The following is a 24,606-nucleotide window of genomic DNA, read 5'->3' as shown; positions in this document are numbered from 1 at the left end:
ATCTCATCTCATCTCATCTCATCATCATTTACTCAAAGGATGTTTGTTTGTGCTTGCAGGCTTGAGGAACAGGAAAAGCTAGTAACAGCTGAGGGATTGTACAGAAGAGCTCTAGCTTTAGATGGCTCAAACCCTGAGGCACAGGAAGCCCTGCACAAGATCACAGACACTATACAGGTGAGCGGACACAACATACACACACACATGCACGCGTGCCTGAGGGGTTCAAAAAAGTTGGCAGGTATGCAGTGTGTGTATTTTAGGCTTAACTATTAAAGCAGATGCAGAAATAATGGTCCCATCAAAGTTTAATTTTAAAATGGTGTTATTTCTGTGTGACTTCAGAAAAATTAATAAAAAAGGTGGAAAAAATGAGCAGCTGCTTGTTGCTCTGACAACACAGAGAAAGGGATGGTATGAGGACAGATTAGTTTCTTGTAAAATTAGTTGAAAAGTTCCCAGAACTGTATTTATGTGTGCTCTGCTTAAATATGTTTAACATGTTTTTTTTAACAAATATGTGTGGCTCTGTGTACTGACCACGAGAAAACAGGCACACTAAAGTTAGCAGCTAACCGGTGACCACTGGGCACTAAGCAGCTACAGATCCAGATATTTCTGATAGCAGTAAGAATTTTTCCTTGCTCAAAAGAGGCCTTTTGGAGTGTTTACGCACATGATCACAGTAGAATTCAGTTAAAAAAAGAGTCAGTTTTAAGCCCTCGGTATACCTGCTGCATTGGTTGCTTTGTCCTACGCTGGGAATGCCACTGACGGCCACATCCATTTCTGTTTGCTGTGGCAGTGCACGTAGCTGCTGTAGTATTAAACGATATCCTGAACGATAGGTGAAAAAACCTCTACATCCGCACTGACAAGGGAAGAGAAGAAGTGAAAACTGGAAGCAAAAGAATTGCTGAGGTTGTTTTTACACAAATAACTTTACATAGAAAAATGTGAGGGAAATCTGTTTGTTTTATGTAACTGAAAAAACAAAAAAACGGTCCAATATATTAGATTTTTAAATCCCCAAATATTAGTCTGGAAAATCCTCTATCGGTTGGGCTGTGCTTTTCACTCCCATCAGCTGTATGAAAATGTATTACATTCAAAGACTGAAGAAAGAACTGTGAATATTACAGCATTAGTGGAAACTTGACAGGTCAATTTGAAGTAGTTGGTAAAAACGGGTGTTTGTAGTAATATTAATGAAGGCTGTGTTATATGCAGGTACTTCCCCTAATCATTGTTACTCCCCCTGTGTCCTTGTGTTAGAATGGCTGCTGTGAAAAGACTGTTGTTGACAGATTATCATAAGATTGTCTTACATGAAGCAGTGGATTTCGTGGTTAATCTGAGGCTTGTTAATTAAACACTAAACATTTGCACAACTTTAGCAGCTCAATAAATAAGGAACACCTCCTGTACCACGACAGTGTTAATTTTATACATGCAGGCCTTTGACACTCGTTCAGTGTTGACCTCTGTAACTTTTAATATAGGACATGAATTTAAAAAGGTTTACTAGTTATTAACTTGATTATCAGCTGTTTTAACTTAAGCCTTTTGTATGTAAGGTGTAGTATGCCACAACACTGAAAGGGCTAAGGTAAGTCTTTGGTAAGAAATGCATTAATAAAGGTGATTTATAATAGATTGCCTTATAAAATGTTTAATAGTGAAATGGCTCATTATAAAAGACTAACTTGTCAGTTTGTTGACAATCATAGCAAGTCATTTAATTTGCATAGCAAGACAATGAACTTTGATGGTAAAGGTAAAAATAACCTTAAATTTAGGGATAAAAATGAGGGTGAGGCATGTTGTGTGACTTTTGTTTTTTTTTTGTTTGGGTGGGGGGGGACTAAAGAATGGTAAATGGCCTGTATTTGTATAGCGCTTTACTTGGTCCTAAGGATCCCAAAGCGCTTTACACTAGGGGTGGACAATATAAACGAAATATACGATAGAAAATACGATATAAATTTGACCAACGATAGAGATTTTGACTATACCGCCCTATCGCGATAGCGCATGTTGATGACGTCATCAAGCTGCACCTGTTTTGGTCGAAAGCATTGCAACCATTACAACAACCATTATCATCTGCAAATTATGCCCGGCGACAGTCATAGCAAAGAGATGAAGCACTTTTGAAATATGGGGAAAGCCAAAAACTGCGCGTCCTCCACTTCCGTAACATTGATTCATTAATGTTGAATTCTCTCGCAGCTGCTCTATTCCCATGTTGTTGCAGTATATTGATAACTAACCTCGTATTGTGGATGCATAATCTCAGTTGTTCTCCTGACTGAAGTTTGGCCCGTGTATAGCATCCTGCTATGCGATTGCATTCGTCCCTGACCACCAGAATCCCTCACGTTAACTTTTATCGAGTGGAAAAAAGTTGGCGTTCATCCTCCAGCCTCACTGTGCTAATGTTATGCTAACATAGCTGTGTCGCTAGCAATCACGTAGCACAACATTATACACGAGGTAGTCCAACTTCAGTAACCCTGCAGACACCACTGCTGTTTAGTTTTCTGTCTTCATTTATGTTGGAAGTGGTAGCAGAGCTGTACGTTTTAATTAGCTTCAGAACATGGTCTGTCATGTTTAGGTGGAAACTAGCGAGCTAACTTCCTGTTAACTTCTAACTCCGTTAAATTTAATAACTTCTGTTTTCATAGATGCCTGGATGTTAAACTTAATTGTTACACCTGGTAAAGCAGCAACGCTGATCATTTTATTAAAGATGAAAGAATTTAGACCGTTTTTAACTCTGTGTTCGTTTGACTTTGGGACCTGAAGCGGACGGAGTTTTGGACCCAGATTACTCCGCAAAGCTCCTCACTACGGCAGCCATAATGCTCTGACAATCCATCAAGCAGTGCGGCTTACCAAAGTTGTACTAAAACATTTTTTAACAGATTTCTGCACGCCCAAATCGGTTCGAGGTCAGTAAGCACAACCAGAATTCATACATAAGGCACACTCTCGATTTTTGAGAAAATTAAAGGATTTTATGTGTGCCTTATAGTGTGGAAAATACGTTATAGAGAAGAAAATAATATATCGCGATATATATCGTTACCGCACGTGCTTCAAATTATACCGCGATATGGATTTTAGGCCATATCGCCCAACCCTACTTTACACTATACACAGTCATCCACCCATTCACACACACATTCGCACACAGAAGGAGAGAGTGAGACAGCAAAGAGTATAACAATAAACAGTAAATGTGTGTGGGTACGCCTGGGTGCTGAAGAAAGACATGAGCTGCTGTCCATGGAAACCAGTTTGAGCACATTTCTAAAGTGCATATTATTCATGTAGGAATGTTTTCTTTAAAAAAAAACAAAAACACTATATTTAAAAAAGAAAAAATGCTTTTCTGCTTTGCTCCGAGCACTGTGGTTTGTAATACTGATGAACTGTTTTGGTGTGTATGTGTGTGTTCGCAACCCTTGGACTCTGACCCTCTGCCCTCTGACCTTCTGACTGCTGCGGTCTTGTCACCTGCCTCGTGGGGGGGGGGGAATAATCTGCACAATGGCAACAATGACTCCTCTTCTCCTGGATACTTGTATTCCGTGTCCCGGGTTCAAATACGGTAATGTTGAAACCTTCTCCACCTAATTCTGGGACAAATACCATTTCTTTGCACATCTCTGCTTGCACCTCTGTCCTTCCATCAATCTAAAAAAAATTTTTAAATCTACCCCCACTCTGGGATCATACCACATCATTCTCTATGGTAAATCTGTAACTCATCACACATTTCTCTTCCTGCGATCTGTTTGGTTTGTGACGGTTATGTATGCTCTACAAACCTCTTGATTTTTTTCTTTCCCTCTCCATACATACTTTCTCTGATGCAAATGGCTGAATAAATGAATGAATGAATGATTGTTGTTTCGGGATTTTTGTGTGGTTTTGGGTCATGGCGTGTATGTCTTTGAATATGTTTCTGTGGACTTTTGGCTGCCTGCCATTGTCATGTCTCGTCTTGCCTCGCCTCACCCGGCGACTAAAGAAATCGATTCGCCTGCGAGAGGAAGCACTGGCTAAGGAACAGGTCAAAACTAAGAGTGGCCAGAGCAGTGCTGAAAAATTACGTAAGATCTTAAAAGAGGAGAAGAGGTAAGCTGACCGATTGATTTATTTACTTAAAGCTAAAAGAAAAGCCACTTCTGTTAAGGACAGCCTCATAATACCCCGCCTGTTTTACCAGAAAAATATTATTATCAGTACATGTCTTCTATTTTTCAGGATGAAGAAAAAACGGAAGAGATCATCCTCCTCCTCATCCTCCACTTCTTCAAGGACATCCTCCTCCTCCACATCATCATCGTCCTCTCGCAGGCAGTCTAAAAAGAAGAAAAAGAAAAGGAGGAAATCAGAGCGTGGAAGCAAGCGCCATCGCAGGATCTCCTCAAAGGAGAGCAGGAGAAGCAACGAGGGTAAGAAGGATAGGAAGGAGAAAGAGGAGGATGACGAGGTGGAGTGGTATCCCGCACCTTCCAATACCTCAGCTACTTTTCTCAACCAGGTGGGAGGCCTGGGGTTTGGATTGAGGGACGAGGAGCAGGTAGAAGGGAAGGATGCAGATGATAGAAAGAGTTTCAAGCTGTACTCGCTGTCAGCAGCTTCAGAAGAGGAAGAGTCTGACTCCTCACAGAGAGAAAGAAAGGGAAGGGACAGGGAGGAGAGCAGGACGAAGAAAACAAAGAGCAGCCTGAGCAGAAGCCCAGATAGAGAGAAGATTAGGAGCAGGAGTAGAGAAAGGAGGAATAGAAGTAGGGATGGTGACAGGAAGAAAGACAGAAGAAGCAGTGACTACAAAAGGAGAAGTAGTTTAGATGAAAATTCCAAGCGGAAATTATCCTGCTCGTCAGGAGAGTTGGAGTATTCGGGTCGTAAATCTAGTTACCGACCTGAGCATTCTGGAAATTCCACTTCCAAACACCCAGAGAACAGGAATGACTCATCATCCAGGAACCTCTTTGAAGAGAATAGAGGCAGGCTGGAAGTTCACGGAGCAGATCAGGTGAAAAGAGAGAAGGAAAGTCGAATGGAAGAAGGTACCATTCCAGATCAAGGACACAGTAAAAAAGGAAGTGCTGGAAATCAAAATGAACAGTGCAGCATGGGGGCCAAAAAGGACCTCCCTGCAAACCTGTTGGATATATTTAACCAGATTGCTCAGTTTGAGAAGGAAAAAGGAGTGAAACCAAAAAAATAACAAGAGGGTATGATATCCATACAGGTGTTCGGAAAAAAGGTGAAAGTAATATTAATACCATGAAACTACTCTCTGGACTGCATCAATACTCCTGATCTATGGCCAAATCTGTTGCTGATTGAATGTCACCAGCTATTTTTTTTTTTTTTAAAGTTTGTCTTTTTGCAGAAAATGAGCCGTTTTACTTTGAAAGGTTGTTATTCCCTATGTCAGACTGGAGTCCTATAATAATTTCCTAGTAACTGTTTGTCAAAATGTCCTGAAATGTTCACCTTGATGGGTTCAAACAGGTTTAACACTTTAAAATAATGCTACAGTAAATTCATATTTTTAAACTGGCAAACAGTACATGTCATATCTAAGCATGAAAATATCAGATTCAGTCCATATTATTACATTATCTTCAGAAGCATCGCCTTAGAGAATAGTGAACATTTTGACAAGCTGTTGCATAACTTTGCTCTGCAAGCTTGATCGTCTGTTCTGTGACGTTCGTTTTGCTGTCAAAGAAGTTGACTGCCTTATATTTACTGCTGTGTGCCATGTTGTACATTCTTTCTGTGGCTTGTTAAACCTCTGTCCAAACAATCCTTAAGACTATACTTAGTGCAGAACTTCCAGCTGTATTCTGACTAATTGTCTCCTGTAATAAAACAAAGTCAGTTGAGTCAGTAAAGCATTTCAAATATCAAACCTGCAAGTCGTTGAAGTCCTTTTTTTCTTCTTCTTTTTTTTTATAGCTGTAATCCAATACATGTCTGCATGTTATCTACAGTGATGAGCACTGTGTTACAGAAATGAGATCAGGTGCAGATATAATCAATTAGATGCAGTGTTGTGGAAAAGTATTTGCCCCCTTCATGGTTTTTTTTCCTTCTACATTTATTGCACTGTAATGTTTCAGATCACCAAACAAATTTTAGTATTGGACAAAGATGACCCAGGCCCATTGAATTAAGAAATCACTCAAATAGAACCTCTGACAAAAGCTTAAAAAATCTCAGAAAATGCAACACATCACGCCACTATCTAAAGTCATTCAAGAGCATTTAAGAATCAAAGTCACTGACATTTAAAGGATTACAGACCATTGCTAAGACTTTGTTACTCAAGTGGTGAACAGTAGTGAATCTTTCCAGGAGTGGCCAGCCTACCAAAATTACAACATCAACAGCATACCCAGAACAACATCTAAAGAGATGCAGTTGTCACTTGCCTCAATTAAGGTCAGAGTTCATGATTAAACTATAAAAAAGAGGCTGGACAAAAGCAGAAGACTAAAATCACTGCTGAACAAACAGAACACAAAGGTTGATCTCACATTTGCCAGAAGACATCAAGACCTATAGGAAAACATTCTGTGGACTGATGAGACAAAAGCTGAACTTTTTAGAAGGTCTGAGTCCCGTTACAGCTGGCTCGAAAAATATGTTGGTGGTAGTGTGATGGTCTGGGGTTGCTTTGCTTCTTCAGGGTCTGGATGACTTGCTGCAATTCTGCTCTCTACCAGAAAATCTTGAAGGAGAATCTCCTACCATGAGTATGTGCCCTGGGCCTCAGGCTCACTTGGGTTAAGCAGCTGGATAATGATCTGAAACACAACAGCAAGTCCAGCAATTTAAAAAAATAAGAATGTTTTGGCTTGTCCAAGTTTAGTATGATTGATATGCTTTGTGACATTAAACAGCCCATTCAAAAGAAAAATTTTGCATTTGCTCAGGATATCTTTGTCTTATATTTTACGTTCATGATCTGAAACATCAGATCAACAAATAAGTGTGAAAAACAGGAAAAAAGTAAGAAATTCTGTAGGGGGAAATGCTTTTTCAGAGCACTGTAAATGTATAAGCATCACCTGATCTCACTGTTAGATGAAACCTTGAAAGGTCTCATCCTCACAGTGATAAGACATCATAGCTTGTGTCTGGGCTCTCAATGAGCAGCTAGGCCGTCCTTCGTAGAGCCAAAGTAAATTATGCCAAACAAAAAAAAAGTCAGTGACTTTCAAAATGTTCCACTGGGCTTTGTCTTCCACAGAACTCCCAACACATTGAGAACTCATCAATTCAATACAACGATTTTAAATCGAGGACAAATCAGACTTGGGGAGGCTGTGTTTGGGGATAAATTTAAAAAGCCACTTTATAACCACACAGTCAAGGGTATTCATATCACTGTAATGTTAGAACTGTTGATATATTGAGAGTATCAAAGAGCTTATTAAAATCTGAATCAGCTTTATTGACCAGGTATGTATATACATACATTACTATTGCTTTGCTTTTTCTGCCTATTTTCATGATGTAAATGCAGCGGTGCAGAAAACCTTTAAACTTGGTGAAAATATTCAGCTGTGGGGTTCTTTCAAGTGAGTTGCACTTCTCTCTTCCACAGAGAGAAATACCACTGTATTTGCAGACACATTGCTAACCTCTCCTGGCTCCATAATATGTGTGGAAGAGGATTCATTTTCCACCAACGTATTGATCCTCTACATGCATGGAGGCTACTGTATATGGGCCTGTTTGAAGTTCTGGGAAAGTGTCAGTACTGCAGGCCTGTGTAGCTTTCCATCGACATTCGTGAAACCTCAACTTCATTCAAAAGAATCAGGATAAATCCAAAGGTTGGGAACACATGGCAACATCACAAGAAGCTGATTTAGGATAGAGTCAGAGGGTTTGTTCACCCAAAATCCAAGAGTACAAACAGTGACTCTATTCTTACAATCTTAGTAATATCAAAGACCTTCCTCATGGTCATAACACATTGTATTCATCGGCATTTAAAGTTTGTGCGTTAAACCAAAGTGATCAAAGTCATGGAAAGCTTCCTAATAAGTAATTAAGTGGGCCTTGAGTGGAGATTTATGTGGAATCACATTTTTAATGATTTGGGCAAAGTTCATACTAAGCTAGAATACCACTGAAAGCATGATAAAGACATGCAAGATCTCAAATATTAAAACACTTTAACTTGTAGGTTTTAAAACAGTAAGATGTTCCATGTAGTATTTTACAGTTTTCATCAAGCATTAACAGTAAAGCAACAAATTTTTGGCTGGTTTTGGCTCCATAATTTTCCTCTGGTCATCGAGTGGATCAATAGCCCACACCTTGAGAACGACTAACATGTACTAAAACATCTGATGTCTTCTAGTTATTGTTGTTTGTTTTGGGGTTTTTTTTTTACTTAACACATTATTACTTCTGTGGTTTTGTCATACAATCTTTAAATTGAGGCAACACTTCCCTAAAAGTCATGCCATGTAACTCACATGAGATTTCATCCTTGAACAAATTAAAGCCAAAGTGGCCTTGTGGCTTATTGGTGCTTTAAGCTACTTGGTGTCACATATTTGATTTAATAACTGGACACACACGCACACTCTTTGGTGGCTGTGGGACCAGCCGTGCGTCACCCCGTGCCAAAGTAGCTTACTTCGGGCTTAGCTGCCAGCCTCCTGCTTCCCTCCTCCATCATTACTGGTCCCATCATCAGTGATGCAGTGGAGAATGCTGTACACCCCAGTCTATCTTGTTAGGGCAGATTAGCCACTAATATACAGGCAGAAAAGAAGCCTCTTCATCTAATGCTGTTCACCACACACTCCTGATCCTGTCCTTCCTCCCCTCAGATGCCTGACATCTTAATATTATAAATACTGAATACAGGAGATCTCGCTAAGTGCTCACTCGGTGGGTCATTAGTCCCGTAAAGAACCACTGGAGAGGAGTTTTTGGTCTCCGCCAAGACGCCTCACTGAACACATGGATTATTCCATCCTAAAAAATTGTGATAAATGGATTCTCTGGCAGATTATGCTCTTCACTTTCAAATATAACACTGAATGAGGGAGAGCAGATGTCTTTTCAGAACAGCAAAAACATTTAGATTATTTTATTTATTTATTTGTTGTTTGGCCAATGAATCCCCGCAATCGTTTCCTTCATCTTGCACACCTTCACTTAATAACATGAATATTTAACACGAGCAAATGGGAAGAGAAAACCTTGTTTATCTTTAGTGAAGACAAACTATGTACATGTCTTTCCTCTGCTTTATACAGCATCATGGAAAAAGAGTAAAACAGATGGTAAAATATTATTAAAATGTCTTTACTACCAAATAGAATGTGACCCTACTTTTCTCATTTTTTTATTTATTTATTCTATTTATTTCAAGGAGCTTTATTGTCATCACATGTTAACATGAGGTGGAACGTAATTATGTACACACGGTCCCGGAGTGAAAAGAAACTAAATAACGAAGAAACTGATTTTTTTTTTTTAAGTAATAAATAAATGGTTGTTTTTGTTTGTTTGTTTGTTTGTTTGTTTTTTTAACAAACAGGAATGACAAGTAATAAAACAATACAATAAATAATACTATAAGTAGAGTGCAACAACCTGAGTACCAGTATGGCGTATGGGTTTAGAGTGTAGGTATAAATATAGGTGTAAATACTTTAGCAGCAAAGGGCATGATGACCAGCACTGATAAACTGACAGTGTCATTAAGTGTCAGCAGTGATTAAGGGGCTATAATAGCAGTTCTTGTCCATTTATGTATTGCGAAAGTCTCACAGCTTCTGGAATGAAGCTGTTTCTCAGTCTGGTGGTTTTACATTTGATGTTCCCCAACCTCTTGCCTGAGGGGAGCGGGACAAAGAGTGGGTGTGCTGGGTGAGTGGGGCCCTTCATGATACAGGTGGCCCTCTTCCTGCATCTGGAGGTGTATATGTCTGTGACGGTTGGGAGGCTGCCTCCGACAACTCTGTGCAGCCTTCACCACCCTCTGTAGAGCTTTCTCTCTGCCACAGTTATTTATTTTCAACATAAGTAAACAACATATTGCATGTCTTTAAATAATATTTCAACAATTCCTGGCTGGTTAATGCATCCTAAGATGGCAAATTATCCACCAGTCAAAATGCACATGAGATTACTTTCAATTATAATCTCAGTTCTTAATAAAAATACTTAAAGAAGGCATCGACCTACTGATTCCTCCTGGAATGTCTCTCTTTTAAAAGGGGACTTGTTTTTTTTACTCTTTAACTCTTAAAGCCTACTTTGAGTAAAGACTGTGTGTGCATCAGAAGTTAGTGAGGGTGGTCTCTGCCTACGCAGCTACCCTCAGATAAGCCCAGAAACTATTTTAATGGTCTGCTTATGTTGTTAATGGTATATACTAAGGTGTCTTTATGGTTAGTCATTAGATTTACATTTTGAATAGAAAAAAAAAGTTCTTTATTCATACTTTAAACATTAAACAGTTTAACTGCAGTTCTGCATGTTTCCACTGGAGGGCAGTGGAACACCGTGTTTGTCCACACCAGAGGTTGAATATTTGGAAAGTGCAGGCCGCTGAGCTCTCCATCCATACCGCTGGAAATGCCTGACTTTGTTTGAGTCAAGAATGGCATTTCAAGTAGGACGAATGTGATTTTTGTCTATTGATGTGAGCAAACCTGAAACAAATATTTGCACTTTATAAACAATGTTTCACTTGTTTTTAAAAAACAAACAAACATGTTTTGATTGACATTCATGAATACCACAAAATATCTAGGTCTTTAAGACATATTTCAGTTGAAGTTTTCTATTTATTTGAATTGTTCCTCTCTGCTTAATTTGATTTTTATGAATTGTAATCCATTTTTAAGAACACTCGCATTAAATAGATAAATACATAGATTTCTGTTTAAAAGAAAACTTATTTTATTGTTATCTAAGGCTAAAAAAGAGTGAAAATTTGGTGTTTGTGAAGCCACAGAATGGCTCAGTTCAGGTATTTAGCAATAAAATGTCTCAATAATGTATCATCTGGTGCTCTGTTTAGGAAATGTGCTTTCCATCCATCCAACTCCATCATCCGTCAGCCATCAGTAAAGGGAACAGATTCACAGCTGATTCTGTGAGACAAACACATGGAGGTCTGCTGTGTTTCAGGCCCAGAGACACCACATCACTGTACTTTTTTTTTTCCCTTTGCAGACCTGAAGGACTTTGTTTCTCCAGGTCATGTCCTGATCCTGCAGTGTTGCAATAAGAGAAAAAGTGTGAAAGAAAAAGAATAGCAGTGGGAGGGGGAGAGGGAGGAAGGCTGCTAGAGGGAAAAGAAAAAGAAGACCTTTAGTCCTTGAAGGTGCGGGTCTCTCACTAGTTCGTGAGGTCAACGGCAGCAGCTGTCCTGCTTGACCAACTCTGATGAAGCTGCAGATTTCTCGCCTTCATGAATCATCCCACTCCCCATTCTCCTCCTCCTCCTCTTCCTCCTGCTCTGCTCCCACCTGGACTTCTTTTCACAAAGAGGGGATTCCTCCTCTTAGGCCTCTTTCTTCAGCACTGAGGCAATCAGACTGTTGAACACGCGGAGGGAGATGAGACATTTTAAATTAGTGTTAGGAGAGGGGGAGACAGAGAGAGGGAGAAGAGGAAAATGACATTTTTCATTTTCTACAATAAAAGGTACTACATTGAATTCTCGGAGCATGACAATACAGAGGAGTAAGTAATGGAATAGGAGCAGACGTGGTGCCTGTGTGTTAGTGGATAATGAGGAATTTAAAGATGTATAGTCCTCTGCTGCCATTCAATCACACTCTCACCCGCTGCTGTCACTGGCCCTCGTCTCAGTGCTGTCACAATACTCCACAGGGACTCAAACTTCTTCTGCTGGAAGACACATTTGTAAAATAATTTCTGGGGCCATTCAACACTGGTCTTTAGGGGGTTTGGGTTATCAGCTAATCAAGAAAATTGGACTCTTGTACTACACTTCTAATGTCCTCCAAGCGTGTATTTATCTGCAGTTTTGACTTTTACAGGAACCGCAGTGGCAGAGTAGACCAGTGCCCTGCAGCCTCCTAACGGGGAGGGTCCTTGAAGAAGCTACAAATAAGGGTCATTAAAGGACTGCATGGAAATCAAAAACCACCACTGAAAATCTTTCTCACGGCTCCCCCGTGACGGAAGAGTGTTTGAATGTGACTGATGATGAGGACTTGGTTCTCCTGTTAGTCATAATATCTTGTGGAATCTTGGAGAAAAGATACAGAAGTATTTTACCATCAAAGAAGTACTGAAAGGGGGCGGTCTTTTGCTTGGGATTCTCCAAAAACATTATGCAAAATATATCAAGTTGGGACTGTCTATCTCTTGAGTTATTGCTACCTAAGACAAAATAGCCAGCTGACATGATAAATATAATCCCCTTTTAAGTAATCAGTGATCTAAAATCAAACAAAATGTCTTTCAGAGACACGTAATATATGACTTTATGATTCAAAGTGCTTCACAGATATGCATGAAAATAGAAAGTAAGCAAACCAACCATATTTTCTTTCATTTACATATGGAAATATATGCAATTTAAATGGAAACTCTTTTAGGGAAGAGGTTTAAGAGTATTTCATCAAGTCCAGGTCTGTTAAAGTGTAACCAAGGTATTAAAACATAAATATTAAGATACAAAACTCTCAAGTTATCCTTAAAAAATATGAAGAAAAAGCATAAACCTCTTTATTTTTGATTAGATTGGTGCAAAAACAGACGTATGTTCTGCTTGGCTAAATTGTTAGTATATTATTTTTAAGTGTACAACAGTTTAAAGTTCACTTCTCAAATCATGTGCCAATCCAATGAATTTCCCCATATGACTTTTCATATAGAATATATTACATTATTTCTATACCATACACATCATAACCAGGCGATAAGGCGAATAGTGGCCACACATTGGCCCATTACAGACTATAATATACATATGTTTGATTGTTTGTTTGATTGTTTGTTGGTTTGTTTTTGTGCCCTTTTTTGTCCACTTGAATCCAGTTTCTTTGCTATTTATCATTCTTATTGTTTTTCATTTGTAGTGTACGTAACACATTCAGTTAATATAAATTTCAAATCAGCTTTCTTTCCCACACAGAGCTACACATCTCAAGGAACTAAAACATGATTAAGAAAAGAATGTGCCGTACAGTATTGTCATACTAAGTGAACACTTGGTTATATTTTGCCAACTTGCAGGAAATTTTTGCACAGTTTGTACCATTTTTGCATTAATGCACTTGAACACTTTATATTAACAAGAAGACACTTGTGTTTTTATGGTATTTTACCGTGATTTTTGTGACTGCAAAGTTGTTTTCATATTTCCAGCGGTTGTGTAATCCAGAACTGTGTTAGGGTTTTGGCTAGCAAAGGGCTTCCATTGTGATCCATGTATTTAAGAGGCACAAAGCCACTGTTCATCTGTAGGGGAATTTATAAAAAACTGTGAATATGTTTTAAAAGTTGTCATTCAAAGAATAGAGGAAATGCAAGAAAGCGAGCAGGAGCAAGGACATGCAGTTATATTTTGGAGTAATAAACTCTTCTTGGAGATAACAGTATAACCAAGAGCTAAGAATAGTATTGTGTAGTGTATTCTTTACAGCACTGCAACACTTTGTTTTTTTTTACAGTAGATTACAGCTGTAAAAAAAAAGCAGCTTAATCTAGCTGTCAGTACTTTATTGTGATGCAAGAGGGGAAAAATCTTGGTGTACACCCCAAATTTGAATTTTTTAACCCTTTAATATTATTTCCAAGAGCTGGTGTGACCCTTCACCTTCCCCCACCCTACTACTCTCTCCACCCTCGCCCTCCTTAAAAACATATATTTAGTGTTTGCGGTCAAAAGAAAGACTTTCCACAAATTTGATCCAGCTGTGATGCTTTTGCTTGCTGTAGAGCAAAATACAGCCCTTAGCACAACACTGCGCACGATAATTACATTATAAGAACATTATTTATATTCTTAAATAACGTGTTGCAGACATCACATGCTCAAGTGTGTCAACACAATCACGTGCATTCAGGCTTTTACTTTCTGTGCTCACACTGACAATAATAACCATAGCATTTGCAAACTATAGGTTAGCGCATTATAAAGTGACAGTAATTTCAACTTCAGAAATCCTGTCAAGAACCAAAGGGCCCATCTACAGAGGGCAGAAAAATTCTTTACTGTTACCACCATAAACACTGTTTTGACATAATTGCTGCCCTGAGAGTGCATGAAGTGGAGAGTGAACCTCATTTATTAGATTCTTAACGTCCCCAAAGGGCTGTTTTCCCTCACAGCGAGCAGTCATTAGAAAGCCCATACACACAGCAGGAAGCCTCAAGACAAAATGCAAACATGTTAGCGCATCATTATTCTGTGTATCTTTCAAGTTGGCCCTAATGGCACATTGTTTCTTTTATTTCCTCCTTTGCATTTTGGCAGATATATTAATGTTCAACTATTTTTTGCTCTGTAGATACAGTACAAACTTCTTTTTTTTTGAAAAATATAAAATGCACAAAGCTTATTACATTCTTCTTGTTATCCAGTTTTAGCAGCTCTGTTGTCAAACAATGTTAGGATGTAACCTTCAAATGTTCAGTTCACTTCCAATTTGGATTTTTTTCACCTAATGAGTTTGTGTTGTTTTTCTTTTATTTTTTCATCCTCTAGCTGATTATTGAATCACAGCCACAAAGAAGGCAAAGGGTTCAGAGTAGAGAGAGGCTGTGCAGCCAGTCATCAGAACATCCTTCAACTCATGTGGATGAAAAGGATGAATGTTCTGCAAGTGTTCAAGGCCAAAGTGAGAGATGAGAGGAATGTGTTGATTTGCTAATGGAGCAGAGGTGACAGAGAGCATACAGCAACCTTTGAACAAAAACACTTCCGTCATGACCTCTTTTTTCCTTTTTTTTAATAGAAGATTTTTCTTACACTTTGCTTCTGTTCCCTCTTGCCTTTCCCAATTGTCATCTTTCCATCTGCATTCCTCCGTGCATACATAAATATTTGAGTCACCACTTATGGCTGATATTTTCTAAGTCTTCAGCATTCTATTGTTATAGCCTCAGTTACTCTGAAGATGCAGGGACGAGCACATTGTGCACCCAAAGGAAATTTCCTTCCAACAACAAAATTACATTCGGATACAAAAACAGGCGTGCAAGCCCAAGAGTACAAATGTACGCTCTAACACACACACACACATCTCCCATTGGTATATAAGTGCATATTAGCATGCACGCAGACAGACACTTGTGAAAATAGATGTTCTCACAAAGCTTGCAAAATTCCATTACACTGAAAAACTCCCGACTCAAAAAAATAAAAAAGGGATTTGGGTTAATTTAGTAAATACAGGGTCAGAGCTTGCCACAAGAGCTGAGAGGAGGTGAGGTGCATCTGCTCGGGCTCCTGTGTTTGCACATGTGTGTGCGTGTGGAAGAATCGCTGACTGTGTGAAGCAGGGAGTCCTGGCGGCAGCAGCTACCAGCAGCGGCAGTCTAAAACCCAGCCACGCTCTCCAGAGATAGCGCTTCTTTCTCATTTGCTCTGGCCCTATTTTAATAATAGCTGTGCATAAGTAATTTCTAAGAGGCCAGGCAGGCACATGGGCACGCGTGGAGGGGAGGAGGGGGGGAAATTAAACTCATTTTATCTGTGAGCAGGTGGATTCCTATTTATCATTAACATGCATAGAATTTGCACAATGTTATTTCTTGCTGCTTCCACTGATGGCACGTCATCCAAATAATGTCAGAGGAGGGTCTGCCCCCCCTTTTTTTTTTTTTTGCTTTTTTTTTTTTTTTTGCTTATGCTGGAGTGAAATTCATAGATAAAGGTACTAGGGAGCTTTTTTTTTTCTTGCAATTTTCTGCAAACGGAAACTAATTCTGGGAAGCTTCTTATTACAGTGCAGGCTCATTTGGTTTGCATTAAAAGAGGGACAGGAGTGACATTAGGATTTCTGCCAGATTTCCAGGAGATGCTCCAACATTCACTCTTATATCATTAGTAACGCTCCTCCCCCCTGCCTTCTTTTTTTTTTTTTAAACAGAAGCCCCCTTTCCACTTTTAACTGGCATTAAACAATCTCAAGTCATTATTGAGCCAATAATAAAACTGGAATATATTTGACTTCCTGATTTAGATCCTATCAAAATATTGGAATGTAAATGTGTAATTCTGAACGCATGATATGAAGGTTAATAATTGCTGTATATTCTCAGGGTGCTTTAAGCATAATTCAGCAGCAGGATTATTTGTCATTTATTTAAAATTAGCATTGGTTTTTCTTCATCTGTTTGCATTATTGATCTTCTTTTTCTTTTTCTTTTTCTTTGTTTTTTTTTTTTTTGCACCACATCCAGAGCTATTTCTAGTTTATCTAAATTTAACGTGCTACCCTTCAGATGCAATGAGGGCTTTGTCAATGAATCAACATGTTCAGATTGACAGATTCTGCCCAATCGTTAAGCTTACCAAACATTTATGATGCAGGAAACAGACAATTGATGATCAAAACAACTTAAACGGTCAATTGATTATTATTATTTTCTATGCTTTAATTTTGTAATTTTAAGCATCAAACTTCATGTTTCAGTTTCATGTTCCGTCAAAGACTTTGTAAATCAATCAAATCAATATCTAAAAAATTAAAAAACAAACATGAAACTTCAGATCAAAGCGCATTTATAACTGAGCCCTCTTAAATCACCCTTCCTGTCACCTCAGCATCCCATGCTGTTGTCATGTAGAGGAACAACATCACGCGCCCACTTTGCCGAGGGGGATCATGGGAGATGCGTCTGCAGGCGGGATTATACTCTCTGTGACCAGTCATTCACACCAGTGTTTACGGCGATGAGTAGCGAGATGATGATGTGTGTCTCTGTCTCCTTTTCTCTTTCCCCCCCCTGACAAATAACAGCATGGCAGCTCATGGCAGCTTCCAGGGCTCCTCCTGACAGCCAGCCAAGCAGCCAAGCAGGCAGGCAGTCAGCCATTGTTTTGTAATGTGTTTCACTCTGCCAGCGCTGATCCTTGCTAAGGTACTTACCACGCCATTGTTGTCTAAGTATGCTATTTTCTGGCTGGGCACCTCCACTATAGAATAGGGTGCTTTCTCCCCCTTTTTTCTTTCTTTCTTTCTTTTTTTTTTTTTCAAAAGAGAGGTTTGTTACAGTCACCGTCATACTAATCCCGGTGTGTGATATGTATATGTGTCAACACAGAGAAAGGGAGCGAGAGGGAGAGAGGGGAGTCTTAACCCATGAGAGAAGTGGTGTGAATGGCAGAGAGGCAAATAGACAGACAAGTCCCATTCAATCCTTACTGTCCTCCATGACATCAAATTACTGTTTATCAAAATAAGACGAGCAGTATAATAAGGATACTTTAGGAGTGTATCGACTAATGCGTCTCAAACGTGTACGGGCCTTATGGTATTTTCTGCAGAAACATTCACCAGCAGATTAAAGGAGCAGGGTCAGGGAGGGCTATGAGCTGCCGCAGGGATTGATTATTAATTTGTGAGGTAAAGAGTCTTGTTAAAGCAGCTACGGCTACATCGTCTAATCCTAGAACTTTTAATTAGACATTATGCTAAGTGTTTATTTGCTTTCTTACTGGGAACTGGATGAGATAGTTGATGCCAACCTTCCAGTGAAATGTGAACTTAGCTTAGCGTAGCTAACCCAAAAAAGTAGAAATGAAAGGGAAGAAGCTGGCATGGCCCAAGCTGGACGTCGCTTCTAAATCAATTCTAAACAAGAGTCACTAACCATGAACTATTTCCTGATTCGCCATAGCTTTCTATTTTAGAACTGAGAACAGGAAATCATCTGACCACATAGGTTCAAAGCTGAGTAGGAACCATTAGGTATAACCTTCCTAGCAAATATACATCAACTTTTTAGCAATTTTTCATTTCTCCAAATAACATCCAAAACAATTGAGAATATTAGCTCCCACAAGGCCCTAAATTCTCAGAGACAACCCTTAAGATACACCTAATGTTTGCGAATGTAGCACCATAAGCTACATTTTAAGAATGGCATTTCTCTCGGCCGTGTGACAAATTAATGCACAACCTCCACTTTGATTAATCACCACTCAGGGGGACCTTTTATTTTCCCATTTCTGGTTAACTGTGCATATTTCACTCTGCCATTCTGATAGTGGAACAGGAAATCTGTGAGGAGCATTAATAAGCTTAATATAGAAACATATTTGAACCCTGGTCTTCCACTAAGTAGATTATAAACATTTATTATTGCATGTTATCATAATATCCTGCACAGCATATTGCAAAACTTCTGTAGGCCAGTTTTCCTCCCGGTGCAGTGGAAGATCATAGTTAATTCAGCAGCGTTATGGTAATGTAGAGGTCCCTATCGGTCCCGGCATCGCACATACTAACAAGCTTAGGATAAGCCCAGCCTGGAATGGTATGAGGTTTGAATTTCTGGAACCAACGCGGTCTCTGCAGCCAAATCTCGCTTCAGCAGAAACCAGTGGGGTGATTCCTCTGCTTAAAAAAATTAGTGCTAGTGCATATATTTTTTTTTGCAAGGAAAGGAGGTTTGATACCTCACGAGGGGGGAAAAATGCACTGTATGTAAAAAAAAAAAAAAAAAAATTTTAGGATGGCAAAAATCGTCTTGAGAGGGCTAATCAGCTGGCAACTCTGAAAAGCCTGTAAGGTGCATTAAGAGATTTATACACAGCGCAGGGGTAAAGCCTCACAACATTGTTGACTCATTTAAAGATGCCAACATCTCAACTTTGTGCACCGCTAACAAATGCACACATGTTAAGTTGGTGTACTCTGCACTTCTCCTGTCTCTGTAAATCGCAGTGTATCTGCCATAAGCATGTTATGCCCCGGGGCTCATCAGAACCATGTGATCCAGTGGCAGAGCTGCCACTATGAGACAACATGCTAAATCCTGTTTGTGAGACTTGACTGCTCTCAGCTCTTAGACTAATCTAACCACCCTCAACCTCCAACACCGGAGAGGAGCGTCTGTCGACCTGAGCGGAGGTGGGGGGAAGCCGGAGTGGAAAAAAGGTGCTGAGGAGTTGGGAAAAGGATACATTTGGGGGGGGGTTCCTTCCATCAGTTAAGATGTGCAGAAATGAAGAGTGCAGAGGAAGTTCCTATGAACTTCCTGTTCATAAAAGACTATTAATGAAACTGATTATGCCTAGCACAAAACTACAAGGGACTTCAATTCATAGCAATTCATATTATTTAAGTAGCAAAACTTGCTTCACCCTGCAGCCAGTTTTATAATGTCAGAATCGTAAATTTGTCAAACTGGACGCGATGTATGCCCATCACTGAAGCTACGATGCATTTCTATTCATACAATGCTATCAAACTATAACAAATTACCAGTGAAAAAGTGCAATCTTACAACAAGGCACAGGAAGAATTCCTGTGGCCGCAGTTTGACTTTACAGTCAATCATCAAAACCATAAGGTGGCTGTAATTTTGCTCCTCGCTCTATAGGTTCCCTGTCCTCCACAAAGTGTGCATTTTAAAACAAAACCATACATAAGCTGTCTGATCAAGCCTGACATGTCGTCAATGGCAGATGAATAAAGTTAGTATTTGTCTCGCTTTGATTCTTCCTCGCTGTTTTCAGTTAACTGTCTTCTTCTGTGCCCGTCTCTCCGTCCGCATCTGTCTGTCTTCCATTTCTCTCTAAATGATAATTCAGAGCATCACAGATTTGGCACTTGTAGCAGGTCTCGCAGAAAAATTAATTAATGCAAACTCCAAGTGCTATCAAAATTATACATTTGGAGCGAGCGCAGATACAGAGAAAGAGAGCGAGGGGGAGAGAGAGAGAGATGTGAGGACGTTCTGGTCTCATTAAGAGAGCAGGCAGAGTGGAATTAGTCTGAATATAATGACAGGCCACACTATCTCATGTAAAAACAGCCCTGTTTTCCTCTCTCATTCATTGGCACTAGTAATTAGTTTTGGCCCTAAAACTGTCACCCTTTACTCTAGAAAAGGCAGATGTGATTTGAGGTGCAATTTAATCTTGCTTTAATGAAGAACTAATGGACGCATTGCAAATTACTTTTTCTCCCCCCTTCTCTTCCAACCCTCTGTGTGATTGAACGGGGGGTGGGGGGTGGGGGGGTGAAAAAAAAATCTATTTCCTGCTTTTGAAAAGATCAAGAGTATCTTTGATAATGGTGAGAGCATCACCGGCAGCTTCATTGCATCGAGCCAACAAGCTCTTTTAGCCGAATCACAATTCAGTGGAGAGGAGGCCACAATTAGTGACAAAGCACAGAGAGCGCTGTGGGGCCCGGGCAAGCAGAAAGCCTCCCGGTGCTCCAGGCTCCTTGTTAGAAACAGGCCCTGGAGGTGTCACACAGGAACAATGAGGCCTGATAAATTACCCCTCAAAAAAAGAAGAAAAAAAAGATGTACTGCTAATTTTCAATTACACCTATAATGCATTCCCAATTGGAAAGCAAAATTGGACATGTGTGGAGGAGAACAAACAGCCATAGGCTCAACACTCGTCCCTCTGTTTATGACACTGTCGCTCACTGAGGGCTTATGATATCCAGAGTCTATTAGCAATAAATGACACGGTGTTTAATGTGGCAGCTCATTGGTGATTTGGCTCCACAGATACAGAAAGAGAAACATAGACAGAAGGGAGCAAATATTGGTCCCCAATAATATCTTGTCAATACATTAGATTTTTGTCAAAGGATAATCATTGGCAAAAGAGACAAAATTGCATTCTTATCTAATTTAGCCCAATTTCTAAAATGATGATGTTGTTTGGAAAATGAACATTTGTACATGCCTCTTTCAGAAGAGAGAAAAGAGAGGAGGAGATGTGTGTGTGTGTGTGTGTGCGTGCATGTGTGCGTGCATGTGTGTGTGTGTGAGAGAGAACTGCCTGTCTGCAGCTCTCTAAACCACTTAAGGGCCACTGTGTTTCAAACTGGCATCGCTAACGGATGATGTTGTAGAGAATATATCAAGGCCAAATAATAGTCCTTGAAATGGGTGAAAAGGGGATGTGAGAACTGAGGAGGGTCAGACATGTGGAACATGTGTATCTGTCTTTTTGTATGTGTGTGTGTGTGTCTGTGTGTTCGTGTATTTGACTACAGCCAGAGCTAGAAGGCAGAAAGCCTAATGGGAGTGGGCTTAACTCCTGCACACAGCCTCACTACATATCTGATTACTGGGACCAGTAATTTTCTTTCCTTAAATAAGGAAGAAATTGGATAGGATGAATGAAATTTGGCTGTCATATTGCAATGATGGTGCAGCAGGGAGATTATGTGTTTCACATAATCGTTCATCATTTCCCAACCAGTGTTCGGGCTTAGCATAATGGAATTGGTAAACTGGTTTAAATCAGAACGTGAGGACAGACTATCAGGCAGACTGTGAGGGTCTGTGGTAATGTCTTCAGACCAAACAGAATATTTTCACCACAGAGCTGCACGCGAGCTGAATTACACACAGTGCGAATACTACAGGAACGCGGCGTTTTCATCTCCGCCTCATCACAGCGACAGAACACGTCGAAAGATACCTCAGCACATCCTGAAAGATGTACCTTTTTTTTTTTGCTATGTAAGAAAAATAAATAAATATATAATTTGTATTTAGATTCATGCACCTGGTTTAAAAAAAATTTTTTATACATGCATTTAAAGCTAAACAGTGTACATCATTAGTCATTTCACCTAATAGCAAAGTGTACTGTCCTATTCTGAAAGAATTTATCCTTGGATCAAAGCTCACTAGAACAAAACATAAAACTGCAATTAAGAAAAAAACAGATTATTATAAATCCTTATGGGGTATATTGATTTAAATTCAGCCTGTGATTATTATGTTCCACATAACACATTATACGTAAAACCACTGGGTAAATCCATATACTGTATATTTATTTTTTACGACTTCACATTATTCTTTATTGAATTGCATTTGGACGCAGTGGACGTTTTGAAGAAATAAATGTCATAATTAATTCAATTATATTATTTTTGTTTTTCAGGCATGTGTTGACATTTCAAATAAATCTTTGGTATTTAAAGTGTAGTAAATTATATGATGAAATAATTGCTATCTGATAAATAAATACTGTGATTTTAATATTAAACTTAACCTTAAGATTTAAAAAATATACATTGTCAGCACCTGTTGAAGTGTTAAGCAACACTTACATGGTTCCGAGTACATTTCTGTGTCTACAGTCAGTATATCTTTACATAATTCACACACAGTTACACACAATGATATAAGAAGACAAATGTTCACTTTCTATGTGTCTCAGTTCATTCTTCTTAAAAAATAAAGATCATTGTCATATGCGTCATTCTGTGAATTGTTACTGAAATTCTGTTCATCTGGGAGTAAAAAAATCTTTCCAGGTATTTTAGTTGAATTTTGTGTTGGGGCTTTCCTCTTTATTTGCAACCACGCAAACAGATATGACCACCAATTTGTTGCAAGTGATCCTTTTGGGGTTTTTTAATAACTAAACAAATGTCCAAGTGACATTTCCAAACTGACACAAAATGAACAAAATCTGTTCTCCATCCAACTTGACGTGTATCGATGAACAAAAATACTAGCTTGCTAATATCAGTGTACACTGTGTACACACTGATGTTATATTGCTGAGGATGATTTATAGTTTATCTCTGGTGCAGTCTGATGGTCTGATCAGAAATAATACAGCATCTGCTGCACAGTGATAGCAGACCTCAAGAGAATAACTAATCGCCACTAGGTGTCACAGTGGCTGTTTGTAAAAGATGAGCCAGCACCTGCTCTCTGTTTGTCTGTCTGCCACATTCAGTGTAGAGTCTTATGTGCTACATGTTCCTCTACCAAATCTACAGAGTAACCCTGCCAGGGAGCTTTTAGAAAACTATACCTAGATAAATAAATGATCAAAAGATACACTCAAATTAGGCGTATTTTTCCTGTGAAAACAGGGATAAAATAATATTGGATTCAAGCACCATTAGCTGGAAGCAAATGTCACCTGCACTGAATGTGAAGGTATTCTCAGTACTTGAGATATTTTGACAATTTTGAACATTTTTTGGTCAGCTGTTTTGTATTACACGGTTTTTATACACTTTTCTCTGTGCAGGAGAAATGAAGATCTCTTAAAAGGTAATGTGAACTTGGCTACCTGTGATAAATCATTATACAAATGAGCCAAACTTACTAATGTGAACACAAGGAAATAGGCCATTGCATCGGAAAAAGAATAATGAATACTGCATTACTCCTCAGAATGCACACTAGGGGAGAGATGTGCTAGTTCTCTTCTTCCCATATCTTTTTAGCACAACAAAATGATAAAAATACAGAAACTCTGAATTTTAGAGAACTGTAGCTTTTGCTGTTAATACAGCAGTTTGCTGATTACTCATTATGTTGTACTACACACCAATGTATGTCAGTTGGCTGATAACAGAAACACTGAAAATAAGTTTGTCAGTAAGGCATTGAAACACAGATTTCTGGAACACTATGCAAACTAAACTCCATCTGTTGTGTTTTCCAAAATATTTTGGTAATATTATAATTAACATTACCAACCTGTGCATGTGCCCGGTGGCTAGAATATCTATTTGGGGTCTTTTTTTTTTTTTTTTGGAAGCGCACCAATTATTTTAGTAACTACTGTCATCATTCTGGAAGAATGAACTTTCATCAGGACCATAAATGCTTCACTGTAGGACAAATGTCATCACTCTGTATGACTTTGAAGTGACTTTGTGCGTACAATGGCAACGCAGGGATTGAAAAGGGAATCACTGGACCAAATCCCCACCTGTAAAAAAAGAGGCGAACAGTCAGAACTCTTTGCAAAAATGAGGTGAGGTCCCTGTATTCTTCTTTTTTTCCCCTTCTTCCAAGGCACCACAAGTTTGCCTTTTCAGAGCTATTCATCATACTGTTTAATTTTTCCCTGCTGCTCAGTACACTGCTACATTTTCTTATACCTGAGAAGATATAGTTTCATAGGCAGGTAAAGCTGGATTTTTAAAGTGGGTTTAAACACTGGAAATTAAAAAACTGGAGCATGTATCTCTTAAGTTTGAATCTCGCACCACAGAGATATGCACAGCAAATGTCATTTTTTTTATCATAGTCTAACTACAGGTGAACAAAGCATTTGACCCTTTTTCTACAACTCTCATTACTGATGACGTTTACTATTAGAGCAGCGTTTCCAGCTGTATCCCAATAAGAGACCTACATTTATATTCTGATAGTGCACTTTTTTTTCTTTTTCTTTTCTTTTTTTTTTACAATTTCATACAAATTTAGAACTGTTGACAGTAGAGTCCAGGAAAGTAATTCTGAAGTAGCAGCAGATAGTTGCCCCTCCTTAAGGTGGGTACTTCCTGTTAAGATGGTGTTTTTCTGTTCCACCCTCACCTAGTGCCTGCTCATAGGGGTACGTTTGATTGTTGGGCTTTTCATTCT

The 24,606-nt window shown here is 39.1% G+C and overlaps 1 protein-coding gene across 1 annotated transcript in view; it reads left to right on the top strand.

Annotated features, from left to right (window-relative positions):
• ttc14 (tetratricopeptide repeat domain 14) overlaps positions 1-5,944 on the top strand; it is a gene marked incomplete in the record, with an annotated part of 14,320 nt that extends 8,376 nt beyond the window's left edge. Inside the window, 3 exon segments of the mRNA XM_014334058.1 lie at positions 60-177; positions 4,043-4,149; positions 4,279-5,944. Coding sequence (XP_014189544.1) covers positions 60-177; positions 4,043-4,149; positions 4,279-5,251 — 1,198 coding nt within the window.
• Between the last annotated feature and the right edge of the window lie 18,662 nt (positions 5,945-24,606).

This window comes from Haplochromis burtoni, unplaced genomic scaffold (genome assembly GCF_018398535.1).
Source record: "Haplochromis burtoni strain Fernald_Lab_line unplaced genomic scaffold, NCSU_Asbu1 Contig_53, whole genome shotgun sequence".
Taxonomy (NCBI): Eukaryota; Metazoa; Chordata; class Actinopteri; order Cichliformes; family Cichlidae; genus Haplochromis; species Haplochromis burtoni.
The sequence above is the reverse complement of the archived record's forward strand: the minus strand, read 5'-3'. Positions and strand labels throughout refer to the sequence as shown.